Here is a 22,500-nt window from a genome sequence, read left to right as displayed (position 1 = left end):
TGATATTTCATTCTTGTTCTGCAATCAGCTGGTCCGGACGTTTGAACCTTTAAATGAAATATACATATGAATTTTGTTTGATCAGCATGATTGTAAACATGTTTCATGTGCTTTTTAATTCCTTTATCTGATGTTTCAGTCATAAGTCTTTTTTATTTTTGTGCTGAATTGAGCTTTTCAGTATTCAGGATTGAAAGTGCAATCTGATATAATTGTACAGAAGTTGATTTTGTCGAGTAAGGACGATGAAATAACGTTTGCTTTGTCTGCTGAAACACACGCCTCATATATGAAGTGTTCACAACCCTTCCGACTCACGGTCATCACAGAACTTTAGGAATATAACACAAATAAATCCACAAACTTCTCTGAAGATGCTGTTATAAGTGACACATGAATCCAGCGTCCTGATGCGTATGAATCAGTAACACAACAATAAAACAGAACAGATCTCCTCACACCTCAGACGTCTCGCCCAATCCCGCACAACATCAGACACACCTCATCCAGACAACAATCATTAATCTGCAATTAAAGTTCACATTTATCTCAAGATTAAAGCCCTAAATGACTTGCATTATAAATCATGTCTGGAGCAAAACGACAAATACTAATACACTTCTGTTAACACAAAAATAAAAAATTATCTGAAGAAATGTTTTGTACAGTGAAATATTTTTCAATGTATAAAAAGAGTTATGTGAAGAATAATGTAATCGTGCCAACAGCCCAACACATATGTTTCTTATCACAAAACAAAAATGTTATAAAAAATGTTTTTGAAAAAGGATTATTTGGCTAACGTAACAACATAATTCCCATAGGGGTGCAGGTTTCCCATATTTAAGTCATTTTAAAAAAACATACTTTACCAAAAAAATGACGGGGTGCCTCATGAGACAGAACAATCGCACAGATATGTTTGATATATATGTCAGTGCAAGTTGTTTGGGAAACTGCCCCATATAGTTACATTTGTGTAATTCAATAATTTCTATGAGTTTATTATTATTATAACATGTGGAAAACTAAAAAATGAAGAATGATTGAATGACCCTAAAATTCTTGTATATCTTGCTTTTATTTAAACTGCGTGACTGAGAAATAATTGCACTTTATCTTTAAGAAGCAATTACATAGAAAGGGCAATACACAGTTTCAACAATTGACTTAACAGTTTAAAGCTAATTAAAGCATTAAACACTTTCACCTCATGAGAGATAGTGACACTGTCCTCTTCATTTACTGAAGGTGTTGTTGAAGTTGTAAAACAGAAGTATTGACGTGTGTTTTTGTCTTGAGAAGATTACTGAAGACACTGAGATCTCTTACGATGCATTTGGGAATCAAGAGTCAATTCCTAAAGTTGGAAACCCTCGGGTGTGCATTAACTTTCGATTATACCACGGGGATGTTGAATGCTTCAATCGGATTGGTTGACAAACGTTCTTCAGGTATGCATTAACTTTTGGTAAATGCACACCTGTGAAGGTGTTCCGGGTCTGCCGACCACATTACAGTTCCATATCACTTCGCCAAGTTTACGTAACAGAAAGGTTGTAGTGTAGCCTACAGGTCATTCCCGCACACGGCATCATGATGAAGCACCTTTATAAGAGAGTACAAAACTATTACTGACACAACAATGTGTCTATTTTTAGTATACTTTACCTGTGAGGTCATCAGGGCTAAATAACAAAAACACAAAGCTCACATCACCACCATAACAGTGTAAACACATGGCAACAACAAAAATGACCAAAGACTAGGGATATTTTACATGAGTAATTGTCAAGACTAGTATAAAATACTGCAGTAAATTCAGCGTACTCACTGCTTACCATGAACACACAGATTAAAGTGAGCAATGAGCAATAAAACATTTCTTTTGCAGACATTTTTAAGAAATTAAAGGGGAAAGGAGCAAAAGCTGTGGCTAGTTCACACTTAATGGACACATGTACTGTAAATGGATTTAGCAAATAAAATGCATATTTGGTGTCGAGGAGGCTCAGAGCCCAGAATTCAGCCCGAACCCAGAGAACTCCCCCCACAACCCACCCATCCCACTAATATCTTTTGATATGACTACATAAACAGACTAACCTTTCAAATCTTTTACAGTTATTGTGATCAAATAAAGACAAACTATTAACTGTGTAAACAATTTATTCTGTTGATAACCATTTGGATCGCACTTAGTCTGGAACCTCCCCCGTGAGCATGCCAATCTGAAGTGAAACACTCCAGACTGATTTACTCTTGGGATTACTGGAACACACAAGCCTTTCCACCACGTCAAGGTGGCGATCCTTGGAAAGGGGCATTCACTCTCCAATTCATTCTTTATCTAACACACACACACACACACGTCTGGTTTATTATATCCGTGGGGACAGTCCATAGGCGTAATGTTTTTTATACTGTACAAACTGTATATTTTATCCCCTACCCCTAACCCAACCCCTAAACCTAAAGATCATAGAACACTTTTTTGGTCCCCACGGTGACACGAGTCCCCATGTGTTGGTGTGCATTCAGGTTTTGGTCCCCACTGGGATATACAAACATGAACACACACACACACGCGCACACACACACACACACACACACACACACACACACATTTTGTCCCCATACCGTAGGGTTTATCCTTCTCACACACACACACACACACACGCGCACACACACACGCACGCACGCACGCTATACATCTCTCTCTGTTTCTCTATCATTCTATCACTCGCACATACACACACTCAAAACTTTGTCTGTCAGTCTATCTGCGACTGTGCCCATGTACACGCTGCAAAGTTTCAGGAATGTCAAGCGCATTCACATTCTGGAGTCAATCCCCTAAATAATCATTTGACGTGTGTACGGAACAGGAGTCACTCCCGCATTTGTGATGACTGACAGTGCAGCATCTTTAAAAAACTGCTCGACATTACACCGCTTGACACTACCCACCATCATCTACACGCATCCTGTGACATCATCAACTAGTTTAGTTTGGTTCCGTACACACTATGTAGAATTTCTGTGAATGCGGTTCTCATGACCAATTCAAGTAAAACAAACATTCTAAAATGAACATTCATTCTTCTTAAGATGTGTAGTTTCATACTCACCTTAAAACCTGAAATGATAAAAAACAACTGACAAATAAAAAGAGACGGAGCGATCGGCGAGTGACATCACGGTATCATGAGAGCGATGTGAAAGCAAGCATACAGCTTATCTGCTCTCGCAGTACTGGGATGTCAGACGCTGACCGGTCTGTGCGGCGCCCCATGAAGCCTGATGTTCCAGATGTCTCCATAACAAACAAGCTGCTGAGTTGAATAAGGTTATATATCAGGAGACATCTCGAACATTCTGGGACAAGGGGCGCGAGGACTGGAATTGAGGGTTAGATTAATAAAAAGCATGATCTCCCAGAGGCCCAGGGCAGGATGGGTCCGAGTGGATTCACTTCCTGCTGAATTCTGCTGCTTAATGCATGTGTAGCGATCTTCCATGGTGGTGGCTCATCTGAAAAGAGAGAGAGTAATATGTTGTGACATCAAAATCAAGGCACGACAATCTCTCACATTACAACACATCTTGATGAAGTCTACTTACAGAATGCCTTCCTGTGTCTTCACCGTTGGCTGCACGTCTCACACATAAGGCACACTTTGTGTTGTGTTCTCTTCGTGTGGCACACTAATGTTGTCATGTACGTCTCTCACCTCTTGATATACTGCAGTCAGAAGTCTCAGGAACTTTGGGTTTACGATGGACGCATAAGGCACACTTTATAGAATACAGGCGAGCGATTTTAAACTCGTCATCTGACTCGAATGCCTCAGGATTTCCAGAAGACGTGTGTGTGGCGTTATGTAACGGTCTGCCTGGAAACAACACAAAGCCATCTAATTGAAGAACTAAGCTGTCGGTTGCAATAAGAATTCATCACGATCGACTAAATAACTACATATTTTCACAAACTAAAAGCTTCATTTCCAGGTTTTGCCCAGATTTTCAATGTGACCTGCGGACCCCACTGTACATTACAATTATTTCTGTCTTTTCAATTTACACATTGAATATATGTTCTCTCTGGCATCCTGGGTACAACTTTGATGATGACCTGCAAAAAGAAAAGATACGTAAGCATTTGTAAATAAATAAGATCCACAAACTTACGCTTGTATGCATATTACTCAAAATGCTAATGTTTTAAATGTTTTATCCAGTGTACGCTGATCTATATGTTAGGACTCAATCACACTTACTTTTTGTCCATCAGATTTCCGAGTCGCCAAAATAACTCCTCCTTGCAGCTTCTTTCCATTGAGTTCATAGAGTGAATCAAATGGAACTAAAAAACATATGCAAAGAAAATATAAATGTTTAGATATTAGATGCTGACTCACAGTGTAGAAATCAAAGAAATCAAAATACAATGGCAATGTATGATTGACAGTACACTCACCTCTAGTTGGCCCGCTTAAATCAACATCTGCCATCTGTTCCAGATGACATGGACCTGAGTGGACGGGTGCCGGTTGAGGTTCGGCCAGCTCTTCAGATTGTGTAGATATGACCTGGGATAGGCCCCATCTCTGAATCATCCCAGTGAGCTGATAGAGCAGGATGCGAATCATCTTGACAAGTCTAGAGCAGGACGGGTCCGACTCGGAATCAGAGAGACGTTGGTTGCGTCGATCCTTCCCTTTTTTGCTCCCTGTCAATGACCGCTTCAATGCCTTGAAGAAGGCACGCACGCCTCTCTTCCGTGGTTTCTCTTCTAAAAAGAGTAAAACAACAAAATAACAGCATGACAATCTCTTGTGTGTACATTAAACCTTTACAACGTGCCTCGCAGAGGAATAAATATGTTACATTAAACAGGGCTTGACATTAAGCATTGTCATGTGGTTGTCCTTCAGACAAGTAAATTCGTCATTCACTTGTCCGAGTACAAAAATTACTTGTCCACAGATAGAAATATATATTTCATTTGATTTCTCAATATAATTGTTTCGGATTTAGATTGGTCAAGTTTGCTTCTAAGCATTTTAACTAGTGTCCGCTTTGGCCACCTGAATTTGGTTATAGGCCTACTCGCCGTGACTGCTATTAAACAAAGGCAAGCAGTAATTATTAGTGTTAAGGCTGTAAGTTAACTTTTTTTGCACATAGCACTGGTGCTAGATAGGTTTAAAGTTTAGTAGCACAGGCCAAACTGTAGGAGCACAAGTATACATCGTCTGTTGTCATCATTAAAAAAAATGTGCAAGTGCAGTTCATCATAAATAGGCAGGTAAATGACAAATGTTATATACAGATGGATACATTAGGGCCATATCATTTTTAGTTTACCTAAATTTGTTTTAATTTTTCTACGTTCTGTGTTTTTTATTTTTTACTATACAATAGTGGTATATTTGTCCACATAAGTTACTGTAGTATACTGTAGTATACTGCAGTGGTGCTCAAACCTTCTCGTTGTAAGGCCCCTTTGTGTTAAGTGCATTGCTTTGCGGCCCCCCATATAAAGATGTATAATCTTAAACTTAGAATTTTAATTAAACCAAAAACATTCAGTTATACAATGCTGGAACCTCAATTCTTTTGGTTGGTGGTGTCATTTTTCTGATGTTTGATTGCATAAAATCTATGATCAATTTCTATATTTCATAAAATGCCACAAAATCTGTGGCCCCCTGGATCCATCTTGGGGCCCCCAGGGGGTCACGGCTCCCAGTTTGAGAACCACTGGTATACTGTAGTCCCGTTAAACTGAACAGCATAGTGTAGTGTACTATAGTATTTACTATAGTAAACTGCAATAAAATTCTTAGATACTATAGTGCAACTATAGTATACAGTGTTTATCAATTTACTACAAGGGCACTACAATATTTAATAGCAAATACTATAGTACACTACACTACACTGGCAGTGTTCAGTTTAACGGGACTTATTTTGACGAGTCTTCGGGAAGACGCTTGAGTTTTTGCAGATAGCTTCACTCAAACAGTAAAACAGAAATACAACTTAATTGATTGAACAAAATGAAAATGTCTAAAAACGCAGTTTGAAGGTAACACCACCGGACAGATTGCTGATAATGACATCGTGTTGTAGAAAATATTTCAAAACACAAGTTATTCGTAGTCACACTGTATGAACGCAAAAAATTCGTTTACAGGTTATTATAGGTTTGATATCAAAGCGGAGAACAGCGTCACCTCGTGGCCGCGTCACTTCTGATCATTTCAAACACAGGTGAGTTCATCCTAAAATAAACCTGAAACTACACCTGAAAATAATCTGTGTACATTCATTTACTTTAACACATAGTGATACAAACAGTTTAACATACAAGCTGAAAACTTTAATACATTCTATAAATGTAATTCTCTTAAATCTTTTAATACTGGCCATATTGCCAGAATTTTTAGGGAATATTTGAAGAGTTTGGTTCCAAAAGAGTTTGGTTCCGTTTTTAGAAAATGTCAAAAATCATGTTTTTTATTATGTTATCGTGTTTTTATTGTGTTAGTTAGCTGTATTTTATAGGCATTATGGCTTAAATCAAAACAAACCAACTGCAGTTTGATTGATATTAATTGGAATGCACCATAAAAAAACATGATTTTTGACAAAATGTTAAAAACGGAGTTATCTCACTTTGGAACCAAGCTCCTCATTTATAGTGTGATATTTATAATGTGAAACGCACACATCCCTTATGAACATGTTTTGGCTGCACCAGCTATGCCCAATCTAAATGAGGGCGAGGAAGTCCAGGTTTTTTAACATTGATGGGATGTTATGATTTGCCATCACACAATACAAATGACCTTTGAAACTTTCCCCCACTCATCTTATAATGTATGCCAAATGCCAAAAGATTCGAAAAGGGTTTCGAAGCTTCATGAAGACTATTTCGAAAGCGCCCATCACTACATTCCTCATTCACTGTAATGGCAGGGGCGCATCTTGTTAATATCTATAATCTTTGCGAGAGATGAGTGGGTAACTATGGTACATGACTGTTGTCAAGCAGCCGCTGAGTATCGCTTCAGTCCAGCAGGTGGCGCAAACGCTGCGCGCGTCACAGAAAACAGCACGTGAAGAAGCAGCAGCTCACAGTTTCAACAGCCGTAAGTTTTGTGTTGTTTGCTTGTCATAATTTTTTGTGAATCATATTTGTGTTTGCTTTCTTGCTTACAGTAACATTTGTTTTTAATGATCGCTTTAAAATATTGCGATTATATCAATGGCTGTGTCCGAAATAGCCCCCTATAGCCTAACAGTGCACTATTTGAGGGGACATCCATTTTTAGTCGTGTCCGAATTCATAGTGGACATTACATTATTGAGTGCACTCATTCAATCCCTATGATGCATCATAATAACGAGTGTGCTACCGATGAAGTGATGCGCTGTATGAGTGTGAACATAATTTTGATGTTGTGTTCAGATGTCCATGATGATGGTGCAGGTGGATGTGATGTGCTGTAAATCAGTAGGAACTGATCTGTCTATGCTGGATATTGATGATTTGATGACAGAAATCTGTCAGCTGAAGAAAGAGGTGAAGTTACTGGAGACAAAACTCAGAGAGAGAGACCAACTCAACAGAAAGGTTTGGACAGATTTGCACAGAAAGTTTTGTACAGATGTATCCAGGCTCTGAATGTTATTCTGTGTTTGTTGTGATGTTATTTTCAGGATGTATGTGGTGTTTCTCTCTGTGATCAAACATCTCCAGATCTTCTGCTTTCTGTCTGTAATGAAGAGCAGAAGACATCAGTGAAGCTGCTGGACAGCGAGATCCCGAAAACACAAATCAAAGAAGAACAGACAGATGTAGGTGATGTGATTTATTCAGGTGTGTCTCTTCCCTTCATGTTTAACACAAAGATATGAACACTACCAGTATAGTTTTAAGAAGTGCTCTATGTATTTTTTACTGTCTCATTGCTCATAATAATTTTCTCTGTTCATTTTAGACCTGATGAAGGTGAAGGAGGAAAGTTCAGAACTTATTGAATGTAATTTCATGACTGGAGAAGAATCTACGCGTTGCTTGAAGACTGAAAAGAATTTGTCACGCAAAGCAACAGACATAAATTCTTGCACCTGCCCTCACTGTGGAAAGACCTTCAGTTGTAAATACGAACGTAATAGGCACATGAAAATTCACACCGGAGAAAAGCTTCCTACGTGTGATCAGTGTGGAAGGAGCTTCGCTCGTAAACACCATCTTTATGACCACATGAGAATTCACACTGGAGAAAAGTGTTTCACGTGTGATCGATGTGGTAAGAGCTTCAGTCGTAAGTTTACCCTTTCAGCACACATGAGAGTTCACACTGGAGAAAAATCTTACCGATGTCATCAGTGTGGAAAGAGTTTTATGTGGGCAACGTCTTGGAGAGATCATCTTCTCTATCATTCTGGAGTGAGATCATTTCAGTGTGAACAGTGCAGTAAAACATTCTTTTCTGCAAATAAACTGAAGCAACACATGAAGACTCATACAGGCGTGAAGCCTCATGTCTGTTCCATCTGTGGAAAGGCCTTCAAACAACTCTCCAAACTTAAAAGTCACAATAAGAAAACACACATAGATGTGGCATCTCTTAAGTGCTCGGTGTGTGGGGAAACCTTTTCGACATCTAACCAATTAAAACAGCACCACAAATGTCATACTGCACAGATATCTTACCCGTGCTCCTCATGTGGACAGAGTTTTCAGAAATCAAGACGTCTTGAGATTCACATGAAGAAGTGTTGCAAACTTCATCTACATGAAACTGTTCAGACCAGAAGATCCCAGAGACCTTCTGTATCTTTTTAGTGAAGTTTGTCCTTGTTGGACAAGTAAAACATTCAGAGAACATCAATGTAATAATTCAGCAAAATCCTTTTGTAGGTATGTTACTTCAGCAATAGTAGTATTTTATCATTGTTGTGCTGGGAAACGGAGGCCAATGAAAAGAGGTTTGTGCAGTTTGGGGTTTTTCTGAATACTGAATATAAGGAGTTTACTTTGAGGCATTCAGAAGGAAGTGAACTAGATTTTCATAAGCTGAGCTGTATATGGCCAAATGTGAAAATATTACTTGTGTTTTCTGCTGTTTTCGCTGCACTGTTGATTGTCTGTGACTTTCATTCTCTGGAGAGATTAAATGCGATTAAACAAAAAAATGCTTGCATCTGTTATGAGTTTTTATAATGTTGTCCATATTTTAATAAAATGAATAGAATTTTTGGTTCCCTAACCATTTTTGGTTCCCAAAACGTTCCCCTAACGTTATTGTGTAAGGTTCGTTTTTGGTTCTCCAGGAAAGTTTTCTTTACGGAAATAGAACGTTAGTTTCTAGTTCCCCTAACGTTATAGAAACCATGAAACTAACGTTTTGTTTCCGTAAAGATAACCAAAAACAAACCTTAAAAAAAACTTTCTGGGAACCAGAAACTAACGTCAAGGGAACGTTAGCCTAAAATATTTTTCTTGGGTCCGTTTGGCCTCACTACACGCCAGTAATGAATACATCCATGCTGTGTTTTTATCCATCGCTTGTCTAATCTAATTAAAATAAGTAAAATACATCATCCCACACAATATGGAGGATGAAATCAATGCATTAGATTATTCTTTTAGCCTAATAATTCCTTTTTCATTACTGAAGTAACGTTAGCCTAATTTTCGATTTAAACAGCACATTATATCATTTCTAATAAAACCACACTGTGTGTAGGCCTACCTCAACATCAGACATTATAGATATAGAAATAAAACAACCAATGACTTCAACACAATAATTAAAGCAGTTTTTTGACAGAAGAATAAACATTTAATTATCTTCAGGCTAAAAATATTCTTGTCTCACCACAGAAGTATAGCTCGGCTCCGTCTTTAGATATAACAATCAAAAGCCCTGAGTTTCAGTCCTTACATCATGGTCTGAGATGGAAAATATAAGTTTACTCTCAAATCTGTACGTATTTAAATAAAAAATTAAAATAAATAAACTGCTAAACTAATGTGTTAGTGGGTGAGGTAAAACGAAATGACCGTTAATTTTTAAATGACGGGAGTGCGCGGCAGAGCGGAGAATGCACGTGCGCACACACATACAGTAACAGACAACCACACTAGAAATACACATGGATATACTGTATATGATTGTATTTTCATTAAGCTTAACTAGTTTATTATTTTCAGCCATTAAAGGGCACATTTATTAGTTTCATTTGGTCAGTATAACATGTGTTAATGTGATCTTAATTTCGGCATTGCACATGTCGCTGACGTTTACCAGTTTTGACTATTTTACCATTAAAAAATAGCCAAAAAAGAACCATCAGGGAACGTTAGTTTCTGGTTATTTTCTGGTTGCAAAAATAACCATCAGGGAACGTTGTTTTCTGGTTATTTTCTGGTTGCAAAAAATAACCAAAAAATAACCATCAGGGAACGTTACTTTCTGGTTATTTTCTGGTTGTAAAAAAATTACCAAAAAATAACCATCCGGGAACGTTATTTTCTGGTTATTTAAAAAAAAAAAGTTTGCAACGTTCTATAAAAATAAAACCCGAAAAGAACGTTCTTAGAACTTTATTTTTTGGTTCCCAAAAAAATTAACCAAAAGGGAACTAAAAACTAACGTTAGGGGAACGTTCTGTGTTTGTTTTGATTTAATATTTTCTTAACCTGAGATCTTCAAGCATTAATTTCTCATCTAGGTCTGTCAGAACTGATGTGTAATGTGATTGTCAACATTGTCTTATTGAAACATATGACCAAAGTAAAACATTTAAAAATAGTAAACCATATAGATGAGTGGGTAACTATGGTAAACAACTGTTGTTAAGCAGACGCTTCGTCTCACTCAAGGTGGCGCAAGCGCACCGCGTGTCACAGAAAACAGCAGCACGTGAAGAAACAGCAGCTCACAGTTTCAACAGCAGTAAGTCTTGTGTTGTTCGTGTTTTTCATCATTTATGTGATTTATATTTGTGTTTTTTCTCGCTTTTTGTAACTTCTCGTTTTTTTCTGGAGGCTTTAAAATCTTGAGATGATCTTAAAGTTTTTTTCTAGATTTATCAAAGCTCTTTTCGTGTGTAATCACATTATAATCAAGTTTTTCGGTCTGTAAACATTCTTCTATGTTGTGTTCAGATGTCCATGATGATGGTGCAGGTGGATGTGATGTGCTGTAAATCAGTAGGAACTGATCTGTCTATGCTGGATATTGATGATTTGATGACAGAAATCTGTCAGCTGAAGAAAGAGGTGAAGTTACTGGAGACAAAACTCAGAGAGAGAGACCAACTCAACAGAAAGGTTTGGACAGATTTGCACAGAAAGTTTTGTACAGATGTATCCAGGCTCTGAATGTTATTCTGTGTTTGTTGTGATGTTATTTTCAGGATGTATGTGGTGTTTCTCTCTGTGATCAAACATCTCCAGATCTTCTGCTTTCTGTCTGTAATGAAGAGCAGAAGACATCAGTGAAGCTGCTGGACTGTGAGATGGAGCTGAAAACACAAATCAAAGAAGAACAAACGGATGACGATGATGTGATTTATTCAGGTGTGTCTCCTCCCTTCCCTCCAGTAATGACACAAATATATGAACACTATTAGTAGTTGTTAGAAGTGCTCTTGCCAACTTTGTGGCTGGAGTGAGATTTTTTCGGCCAGTGTTGGGTGGGGTTGCTTGCGGGGCACATTTTTTACAGCAAAGTTTTCATTGTTTTAATTTCCTTACTGTCCTCTTCTTTCGCTCTTCCTAAAAAACCACACATGGTCATATGTGTAGAACTGACTATTCCTTTCTTGTGCTTATTAGAAAAGATATTTCTTTGGAGCTTTAAAGAGGAAATGTGCCACAGTAAGATGATGTCATATGCAGTGGGCATGTCTGGGAGGTTCCTTGTAAAAATTAAATATAAAAGATGACAACATAAGATGATTCTCTTTCTTTTTAAAAACAATATGAACGTTTTAAGGTCTTCCCTTAGGAAAATTATCGATGTTTTTTCTGCTAATATTGTAGATTTACTTCAAGTACAAAGGTTACTTGGGGTTGGTATATTTATGACATATTAAGTGAAACAAAATAAAATGATACAAAATAAAAGTAAAACAAATTAATTTGGTGGCACTTAAAATTAGATGTTATTAAAAAGAAAGATTTATAAATTTGGCAGACTTTTGCAAATAACCTTGTTAATAAAACCTAACAATATAGCATTTTGTTGTGCTTCAAAACTTGCGGGGAAACCCCAACTTCTCTGCTCTTGCTGATAATACAGTAAATACAAACACTGTATACTAGGGGTGTAACGGTACGTGCATTAGTACCGAACCGTCATGGGCAACATTCCAAATGAAGTCATCATTCCTATGCCCTACTCCTTAGAAGGGCAGAGCCCTTGGAGTTTAGACTTTGGAGTGAACAGGGCATTTACATGCCATTATGTAGACGTTTGGAATTAGGGCTGAAACGATTCCTAGAGTAACTCGAGTTATTCGAATACAAAAAATCATAGAGGCAATTTTTATTGCCTCGAAGCCTCGTTTAATCCATTTAACTACAGTACACACGGAGCGCTGCGTTTCCCCACGGACCGTTATTACTGACGCACAGCCCGCTAAACTCTATACATGTTACAGGGCTCTCAAGTCTCACGCATTCAACTCAACTCAACTTTATTTATATAGCGTTTTTTACAATTTTCATTGTTACAAAGCAGCTGTACATAAGACATATTGACATTCACCGTGAGACGCATTTTAGACTGTTCACACGCATATCTCATGCTGATAAATAACTGATAGCTTATTGAAATGGTGAACTGCTATTTTACTTGGTTTTAGTCTATTTTGCGAGTGAAACTTATTTTCCGGGTGCATTGACTCCATCAAACAAGATGCGGACTTGTGGACGCCGAATCCTGTTATTTACACATGTCATCTGTCTGTTCTGCGTGTCTGAGTGAATGAACTGCACAGTTTAACGCGCTACACGCGTGATGCTCATGAATTTGTCTGCGTCTGCGCTTTATGAGGACATGCACACATGAACTTCATCTCCAGAGTTGCTCTGAGAGTTTATTTCAGAACATTTTACAGAATGAAGCTAACGCACTAAAAAATAAGCGTCTTCCGACGACCTGCCAAAATAAAAGTCCGGTTAACTCGGTATTTTTATGTGGACAAATATATTACTATTTAATGTTAAAAAAAGAAATTAAAACTAATTTAGATAAACTAAATGCATCATGCATAAGCTGAAGTTAGTTGTTTACCTTTAAAATTATTCGTTCTATTTTTATTCATGTTTCTTATTTATACATTTGTATTATATTGCATTTTTTAATGTAATATGGCAATGGAATGTACTAAATGGGTTTAGTTTTCACAGATATGAATGTATGCAATTTCAGCAATAAATATGTTAATTTTTCTAAAAAGGAAACAAATTAGTTGTTCATTTTAAGAGACCTGTCTTATTTTCTCGTGTATATTTAGTATTGCTCTTTAATAAAGAAAACGTACTTATTATCCGAATACCCGATTAATCGATGGAAAAATCTGTAGAATACTGGATTACTAAAATAATCGATAGCTGCAGCCCTATTTGGAATGCACTTGGCAACTTGAACTGTTTGCAAATAAACAATACATTTTGTATTTTTAAAAGTTTTATATATATTAGTGTTTATATATTATATAGCATATTTTACAAACTTTTAAAAATATAAAATGTATGTTTATTTGCAAACAGTTAGGTTTTATGCTTAAGTTATGCCATTAAAACAGCGACATCTGCTGACGGACACAATGCTGATCGTTGTCTCAGGAGCATGCCAGCTGAAGATAATGAGGAAATTACGTCGCTTCCTTTGCCAAATGCATTCCAAATGTCTACATAGGGCATAGGAATGATGACTTCATTTGAAATTTTCCCCGTGACGGTTACACCCCTACTGTATACTCTTTCATTGACCCGATATTACTATAACAGAAATAAACGCGCACATGAATTGTCTGCAGTCAAAATGTGATCGATACAGATCACTGTTGTTTCAAACTTGTCCAGTTAAGAAGGTTTGGAGCTTTATCAGAACAACGTAGCCTAATCCTGACAGAAGGACAATCGTATGAGCTGTTTTGTTGCTGTTACCTATTAAATTCAGTTGGCAACCCTCTCATTGCATTTGATATTAATCATAATGATTTTCTCTGTTCATTTCAGACCTGATGGAGGTGAAGGAGGAAAGTTCAGAACCAAATGAAAAGAAGGAGGAACCTCATCATCTCATAACTGGAGAAGAATCTGTGAGCTGCTTGAAGAATTTCCCACAAAACAAATCTCAAATAGCAACGGACAAAATGCCTCATGTGTGCCCTTGGTGTGGAAAGATCTTCACATTTAAATCCAGACTTAATTTACACATGAAAAGTCACACTGGAGAACGGCCGTACAGATGTGATCAGTGTGGGAAGACCTTCAGTCGTGAATACCACCTCAGTAGGCACCTGAGAATTCACACTGGAGAGAAATCTTATGAATGTAACCATTGTGGAAAGACCTTCATTTGTAAAAACAACCGTAATGCACACATGAGAGTTCACACTGGAGAAAAGCCTTACAGATGTGATCAGTGTGGAGAGAGTTTTATGTGGGCATCGGCTTTCAGAGATCATCTTCTCTATCATTCTGGAGTGAGATCATTTCAGTGTGAACTGTGCAGTAAAACATTCTTTTCTGTATATAGCCTGAGGAGGCACGTGAAGACTCACACAGATGTGAAGACTCATGTCTGTTCCATCTGTGGAAAGGCCTTCATTGTTAAATATGACCTTCAAAATCACATGAGAACTCACACTGGAGAAAAGCGTTACAGATGTGATCACTGTGGACAGACATTCACTCATAAATCTAGCCTTGCTGCACACATGACAATCCACACTGGAAAATAACCTTACAGATAGGATCAGTGTGGAAAGAGTTTTACATGGGCAAAAAAAGTTCTTCAGTATAAACGATCTTCTCTCTTCAGTTGTCTGTCCCTGATGAGATGGTTCTGGGAAGGGCTCAAGCAGGTGTGATTCATGTTTGTCTGGGTCTGCTGATGTGCATCTGGTCTATAATGATATACTGTAATACTAAAGTCTCACTAAATATAATAAAGAACTATTAAACACAAGTTATTACACTGCCTGACTCATGCACAATGTTTCTTTACCTTCCTGGACTCCATTAAACCAGCTATCTGACATCATTTCCTGTAGATTCGCTCTGTGCTCAGAGTTTCTCTGCAAGCACTTTGTCAGAAAGTCACGGCACGCTGTAAAAATGTACAGAAGTGGTTTAGTTCTGAATGTTACTGAGGTGTGTATTATAATTTAATTGAATGCTGTACACGTTTCTAGAAAACACATTGTACAAATGCACTTTTTATATTTTGAATTTCCTGACTTCCGAGGTGTCACTTAGTGAAATGGTGAAATCATATTAACCTCTTCTATTTAATTTACCTACTGTGTACATTTTCTTGAAGCTACATTTTAATATAATAACTTTTCTATCAAACCGTAATGTAATTATCGGTGCTTGAACCGCTTAGAATTGTCACGCTGACTTTTATTAAAACATAAGAGCTTTAAAAAATAATAAAATCTAACGACTGCAGTTTTAGACCATATTGCATGAGTGGGTAACTCTTGTATGAGACTGTGTAAAGCGGCCGATGCGTCACCCTCCAGTCCAGCAGGTGGCGCAAACGCATCACGTCACATAAAACAGCACGAGAATAAAGAGCAGCTCACAGTTTCAAGAGCGGCAAGTGTGGGGTTTTGCTTTTTATCGTTTTGTTGTTCATATTTGTGTTTTCTTGCTTACTGTAACTTGTTCTTTTTGTTGGCGGCATTAAATCTATGTATGTATGAGTATGAACATAATTTTGATGTTGTGTTCAGATGTCCATGATGATGGTGCAGGTGGATGTGATGTGCTGTAAATCAGTAGGAACTGATCTGTCTATGCTGGATATTGATGATTTGATGACAGAAATCTGTCAGCTGAAGAAAGAGGTGAAGTTACTGGAGACAAAACTCAGAGAGAGAGACCAACTCAACAGAAAGGTTTGGACAGATTTGCACAGAAAGTTTTGTACAGATGTATCCAGGCTCTGAATGTTATTCTGTGTTTGTTGTGATGTTATTTTCAGGATGTATGTGGTGTTTCTCTCTGTGATCAAACATCTCCAGATCTTCTGCTTTCTGTCTGTAATGAAGAGCAGAAGACATCAGTGAAGCTGCTGGACTGTGAGATGGAGCTGAAAACACAAATCAAAGAAGAACAGACAGATGAAGATGATGTGTTTTATTCAGGTGTGTATCTTCTCTTCATGTTTAACCAGTGATGATATAAAGACATGAACACTATTGTAACAGATACAGAAGTGTTCAGTGCAGGGTTGCCAACTTTGTCTTTGCAGCTGGAGCGAGATTTCTTGGCCAGAACTTTCTCTTCTGGAATGTCTTTATAATATTAGCGCAGGTCCTAGCTCCTACCTGACTTTTATACTTAAAATCCACAAACCTTTTATTTTATGTAATAAATAAGACATCGCTCTTTCTACAGTCTTTCTAATGCCCGCATGATCTCTTCCCTGCGTCAACATGAGAACCACATCTTTTTGTACTGTGGTGGCCACCGTCGTGTTTGGACTGAGAGATTCGTTGCAAATCTATATTACAAGACTAGTGGCCGCTGTTAATTAAGAACTGCGCCTTTAAGGTCTTCCCTTAGGAAAATAATCTATGGTTTTTCTACAAATATCGTAGTTAGTCTAAAATAAAACCATAGTTAATTTTCATAAGGATTTACTTAAAGTGCAAAAGTTATTCACAATTTATTATTAATTTTGTAATAATGCATTAAAGTGACTTGGAATATATATGAAATATTGCTCAAGTAAAACAAATTAATTTGGTGGCACTTACAATTGGAAGTTATTAGAAAGAAATGTTTATAAAATTTTCTCTGTTCATTTTAGACCTGATGAAGGTGAAAGAGGAAAGTTCAGAACCGAATGAAATGGAGGAGAAAGACCATCATCTCATAACTGGAGAAGAATCTGTGACCTGCTTGAAGACTGAGAAGAATGAAGACAACAATTCTCACATGTGCCCTCAGTGTGGAAAGATCTTCACATATAAATACAAACTTAATTTACACATGAGAATTCACACTAGAGGACGCCCTTACAGATGTGACCAGTGTGGATTGACCTTCAGTCGTGAATACAACCTTAACAGGCACATGAAGATTCACACTGGAGAAAAATCTTATAAATGTGACCAGTGTGGGAAGATCTTCAATCGTAAAGACCACCTTAAAGAGCACATAAGAGTTCACACTGGAGAAAAGCCTTACAGATGTGATCAGTGTGGAAAGAGTTTTTTGTGGGCAACATCTTGGAGAGATCATCTTCTCTATCATTCTGGAGTGAGATCATTTCAGTGTGAACAGTGCAGTAAAGCCTTCATTTCTGCAAATAACCTGAACCAACACATGAAGATTCATACAGAAGTGAAGTCTTATGTCTGTTCCATCTGTGGAAAGACCTTCTCAAAACTCTCCAACCTTAAAAATCACAAGAAGAAAACACACACAGGTGTGGGATCTCATATGTGCTCTGAACAGAAATCTCACCAGTGTGAACAGAGTTTTCGGAAATCAAGACGTCTTGAGATACACAATGAAGAATGTGAATGCAAAAATGTGAATATAAATAGTTTGATTTGTGGCATTCAGAAGGAAGTGAACTATCTTCATAAGCTAAACTGTATATGCTTTATGTGAAAATATGTTTGTATTACTTTGTTCAATTACTTGTGTTTGCTGCTGTTTTTGCAGCACTGTTGATTGTCTGAGACTCTTTCATTCTCTGGAGAGATTGAATGCGATTAAACTACATTTTAACGGTCAAACAATGCTTGCATCTGTTATGAGTTTATATAATGTTGTCCATATTATAATAAAGTAAACAGAATTACAACATTTTGCGTTTTCAGTTTCTCATCAAGATCTGTCAGAACTAGTGTGTAATGTGAATCTTATTGCTTGAATGTGCCGCTTACAACTGCGTTGAACATTTATAAATAGAGATGATTGGGTAACTATGCTAAAACAGGGAGACAATATTATAAGATAAAAAGAGGCATAAAGAAAAGTAAAGTCATTCATCACATAAGTAGCAGGGAACAGATCATTTACACATATTTAAGGGCAGAACATTCAAATCATACATTGTGTATTATAGGGAAACAATACAGGTTTGTGTGATGCATGTTTAATAGATGAGACGATAGAACAGGTTTTGTTGGTATGTCCTGCATATGATACAGAAAGGAGGTGTCTGAAAGAAGAACTAAATAAATATAGAATGTATGGAATTTTCCATTTATGTTTATTGTATGATGGATTGAATGCAGGTAGACGAATGAGAACAGTATCGAAATCTATCAGGAACAGTGGATGAACATATGAAGAGTATGGTTCCAAAATGAGATAACTCCGTTTTTAAAATTGTTAAAAAAATCATGTTTTTTATTGTGCATTCCAAATAATATCAATCAAACTGCAGTTTGATTTAAGACATAATAACTGAAAAAATACAACTAACTAACACAATAAAACATGATAACACAATAAAAAACATGATTTTTTATTTTTTTTAAAAACGGAGTTATCTCATTTTGGAACCAAAATCTTCTTCATATAGAATATAGGCGAATACAGTCAATTCTCTTCACACTCCATCACAGTAGGTGGCGGTATTGACGTGTATGTTTGTTCGCAACCCGTCATAAAACCAAGAGAAGAGGAAGATGCTTGGTAACTCTGGTAAACAACTGTTGTCAAGCAACCGCTGCGTCCTCAACCAGTCCAGCAGGTGGCGCAAACGCATCACGTGTCACAGAAAACAGCACGTGAAGAAAGTTCAGCTCACCGTTTCAACAGCAGTAAGTGTCGTGTCGTTTATGTTTTTCATCATTAATGTGATATCTGTGTTTTCTCTTGCTTTTTGTAATTTGTTGGGTTTTTTTGTTGGTCGTTTACTGTTTAGTAGTTCACCCAAAACTTGTGTCGTCATTTTCTCAGACTGTTTCACACGTGTTTAATACCTACGATATTTGTTTAAATGTGTATAATCTCTGAATGTTATTCTGTGTTTGTTGTGATGTTATTTTCAGGATGTATGTGGTGTTTCTCTCTGTGATCAAACATCTCCAGATCTTCTGCTTTCTGTCTGTAATGAAGAGCAGAAGACATCAGTGAAGCTGCTGGACTGTGAGATGGAGCTGAAAACACAAATCAAAGAAGAACAGACAGATGAAGATGATGTGTTTTATTCAGGTGTGTATCTTCTCTTCATGTTTAACCAGTCATGATATAAAGACATGAACACTATTGTAACAGATACAGAAGTGCTCTTGCCAACTTTGTGGCTGGAGTGAGATTTTTTCGGCCAGTGTTGGGTGGGGTTGCTTGCGGGGGCACATTTTTTACAGCAAAGTTTTCATTGTTTTAATTTCCTTACTGTCCTCTTCTTTCGCTCTTCCTACAAAACCACACATGGTCATATGTGTAGAACTGACTATTCCTTTCTTGTGCTTATTATAAAATATATTTCTATGGAGCTTTAAAGTGGAAATGTGCCACAGTAAGATGATGTCATATGCAGTGGGCATGTCTGGGAGGTTCCTTGTAAAAATTAAATATAAAAGATGACAACATAAGATGATTCTCTTTCTTTTTAAAAACAATATGAACGTTTTAAGGTCTTCCCTTAGGAAAATTATCGATGTTTTTAACTCTACAATTTGCCAAGTCACTCTTTATTGCATTATTATAAAATCATAATAAATTGTGAATAACATTTGCACTTTAAGTAAATCTTTATAAAATATTTAAAGTTATACCATAGTCTGTTTGAATACTCGATTCTGATTGGCTGGAAGGTGTGCATTAAAGCCGTTTAATGCACGGTCAGTTCCAGTCAGTTTGATCAATGTTTGAAATTAACGGACGAAAAATACCTGTTATTTTCACCTGTCTAATCAAAAACACCAATACATCAATAACAGCTTTAACTTGGCAAATGACCATGGTATAAGCGGGATAATCCATAGTTAGCCGTGCATTAAAGGATTTTAATGCACTTCGCAGAGGTGCTTCGCGTCGGGTGGTTCTTGGCCTCTACGTCTAGCTGTGGATTATTCTATACATATCGTAGTTAGACTAAAATAAAAGCATGGTTAATTTTTTATAAAGATTTACTTAAAGTGCAAAAGTTATTCACAATTTATTATGAATTTTATAATAATGCAATAAAGTGACTTGGTATATTTATGAAATATTGCTAAAGTAAAACAAATTAATTTGGTGGTGCTTACAATTGGAAGTTATTATAAAGAAAGATTTATAAAAGTGTCTGACTTTTTCAACTAACCTTGTAAATATAACCTAAAATATGACATTATGTTGTGCTGTTTCCTCAAAACTTGATGGTCAATCCCAACCTCTCTGCTTTTGCTGATGTTACGGTAAATACAGTGATGAGATCAGACACTCTTTCATTGACCCCATATTACCGTAGTAACAGAAATAAACGTACACGCGAACTTTGGCGTGTGATTTATTTGGACAGAGTGAGATGTGAGATAGAGCCTGCGTGAGAGTTGGCAACCCTCTCAGTGCATTTCTGTACTATGATACTGATCATAATGATTTTCTCTCTTCATTTTAGACCTGATGAAGGTGAAGGAGGAAAGTTCAGAACCGAATGAAATGGAGGAGAAAGACCATCATCTCATAACTGGAGAAGAATCTGTGATCTGCTTGAAGACTGATTTCCCACAAAAAAAATCTCCAATAGCAACGGACAAAAATTCTCATATTTGCTGTCAGTGTGGAAAGATCTTCACATGTAAATCCAATCTTAATGCGCACATGAGAATTCACACTGGAAAACGGCCGTACAGATGTGACCAGTGTGGATTGACCTTCAATCGTGAATACAATCTTAATAGGCACATGAAAATTCACACTGGAGAAAAATCTTATAAATGTGATCAGTGTGGGAAGATCTTCGTTCGTAAATACAACCTTAATTTACACATGAGAGTTCACACTGGAGAAAAGCCTTACAGATGTCATCAATGTGGAAAGAGCTTTTCGTGGGCACCGTCTTGGAGAGATCATCTTCTCTATCATTCTGGAGTGAGATCATTTCAGTGTGAACAGTGCAGTAAAACATTCATTTCTGCAAATAACCTGAAGCAACACATGAAGATTCATACAGATGTGAAGTCTTATGTCTGTTCCATCTGTGGAAAGACCTTCTCAAAACTCTCCAACCTTAAAAATCACAAGAAGAAAACACACACAGGTGTGGGATCTCATATGTGCTCTGAACAGAAATCTCACCTGTGCTTCTCATGTGGACAAAGTTTTCGGAAATCAAGACGTCTTGAGATTCACATGAAGAGGTGTTGCAAAGTTCATCCACATGAAACTGTTCCGATCAGAAGATCCCTGAGACCTTCAGCAGTAACTTGTTAAAATTACTTGTTAAGTGTGTCCTTGTTGGACATGTAAAACATTCAGAGAACATACATGTAACATTTCAGCAAAACCTTCTGTAGGAATGTTACTTCAGCAATGGTAGTATTTTAAACAAGGGACAATGAATAAGAGGTTTGTGCAGTTTTGGGATCTTGTGAAGTTAAAGGTTCTGTATACTGATGATCAAAGTGTTATGAATAGAAACCGCTCATCTCATTAAAGGTCCAGTCAGTCAAATCTAGAGATGAGGTTGTGAATTGCAACCATCGGCTCACTCCACCCCTCCTCCCTCTCTTTTAAAGCACTACAGCGGCTGACACAACATGATGAATTCATGCAAGGGACCCGGCGGTGTATGTCGATAGAAATATATAATTCTAAGGTAACAACATAACGCTTCACTATGTAAGGTCTTTATACACCTCTGAAGACATAGTTATGTATATTAAAATGCATCTCTGTCTTTCTGTAAAAAAAAGTGGTTCATTCTCTCCTTTGCTTACCCCAGCTTTAATCCTCCTAGTAGCATGGCCTTGTAAACTAACGGTACTGTTTGGCATGTTGACAAAATGTTACCTACTTGTACCTACAAAATCCTACTTGTAAAGCCTGGCTCAGACTACAGGAGTTTTAAAATCCTGACAGATTTCAAATTCTGGCTGCAGCACACACATAAGGAGAATCTTAACAGATTCTCTTATTTAAAATCTTAAACCTGGCTCAGACTACAGGAGTTTTAAAATTCGGAAAGATTAAAAATTCTGGTTGCAGCACACACATAAGGAGAATCTTGACAGATTCTCTTATTTAAAATCTTAAACAAGCTCACACTCATCAGT

General features: G+C 37.1%; 5 protein-coding genes across 5 annotated transcripts in view; all 5 read left to right on the top strand.

The window, feature by feature from the left end:
- Window positions 1-7,099: 7,099 nt before the first annotated feature.
- Window positions 7,100-9,203, top strand: LOC130545118 (zinc finger protein 501-like). Its single transcript, XM_057319470.1, has 4 exons — window positions 7,100-7,160; window positions 7,481-7,645; window positions 7,732-7,891; window positions 8,013-9,203. Exons 2-4 carry the CDS (start codon window positions 7,481-7,483, stop codon window positions 8,861-8,863), a joined length of 1,176 nt encoding a protein of 391 aa, XP_057175453.1. The 5' UTR covers window positions 7,100-7,160; the 3' UTR covers window positions 8,864-9,203.
- Window positions 9,204-10,848: 1,645 nt separating this feature from the next.
- LOC130545291 (gastrula zinc finger protein XlCGF8.2DB-like) lies at window positions 10,849-15,222 on the top strand. Its single transcript, XM_057319725.1, has 5 exons — window positions 10,849-10,856; window positions 10,907-10,979; window positions 11,192-11,356; window positions 11,443-11,605; window positions 14,276-15,222. Exons 1-5 carry the CDS (start codon window positions 10,849-10,851, stop codon window positions 15,001-15,003), a joined length of 1,137 nt encoding a protein of 378 aa, XP_057175708.1. The 3' UTR covers window positions 15,004-15,222.
- Window positions 15,223-15,751: 529 nt separating this feature from the next.
- On the top strand, window positions 15,752-18,077 carry LOC130545290 (zinc finger protein 492-like). Its single transcript, XM_057319724.1, has 4 exons — window positions 15,752-15,865; window positions 16,003-16,167; window positions 16,254-16,416; window positions 17,085-18,077. The coding sequence occupies exons 1-4, from the start codon at window positions 15,752-15,754 to the stop codon at window positions 17,891-17,893; spliced, it is 1,251 nt and encodes a 416-aa protein (XP_057175707.1). The 3' UTR covers window positions 17,894-18,077.
- Window positions 18,078-18,921: 844 nt separating this feature from the next.
- On the top strand, window positions 18,922-22,484 carry LOC130545289 (zinc finger protein 239-like). The gene is made up of 3 exons (XM_057319723.1): window positions 18,922-19,056; window positions 19,288-19,450; window positions 20,844-22,484. Exons 1-3 carry the CDS (start codon window positions 18,922-18,924, stop codon window positions 21,656-21,658), a joined length of 1,113 nt encoding a protein of 370 aa, XP_057175706.1. The 3' UTR covers window positions 21,659-22,484.
- Window positions 21,783-22,500, top strand: part of LOC130545288 (zinc finger protein 184-like) — a 9,480-nt gene continuing 8,762 nt past the window's right edge. The window contains exon 1 of the mRNA XM_057319722.1: window positions 21,783-21,793. Coding sequence (XP_057175705.1) covers window positions 21,783-21,793 — 11 coding nt within the window. The remainder of the gene's footprint in view (window positions 21,794-22,500) is intronic.

The sequence above is a fragment of the Triplophysa rosa genome, linkage group LG21, assembly GCF_024868665.1.
Source record: "Triplophysa rosa linkage group LG21, Trosa_1v2, whole genome shotgun sequence".
Lineage (NCBI taxonomy): Eukaryota > Metazoa > Chordata > Actinopteri > Cypriniformes > Nemacheilidae > Triplophysa > Triplophysa rosa.
This window is presented reverse-complemented; position numbering and strand designations above follow the sequence as displayed.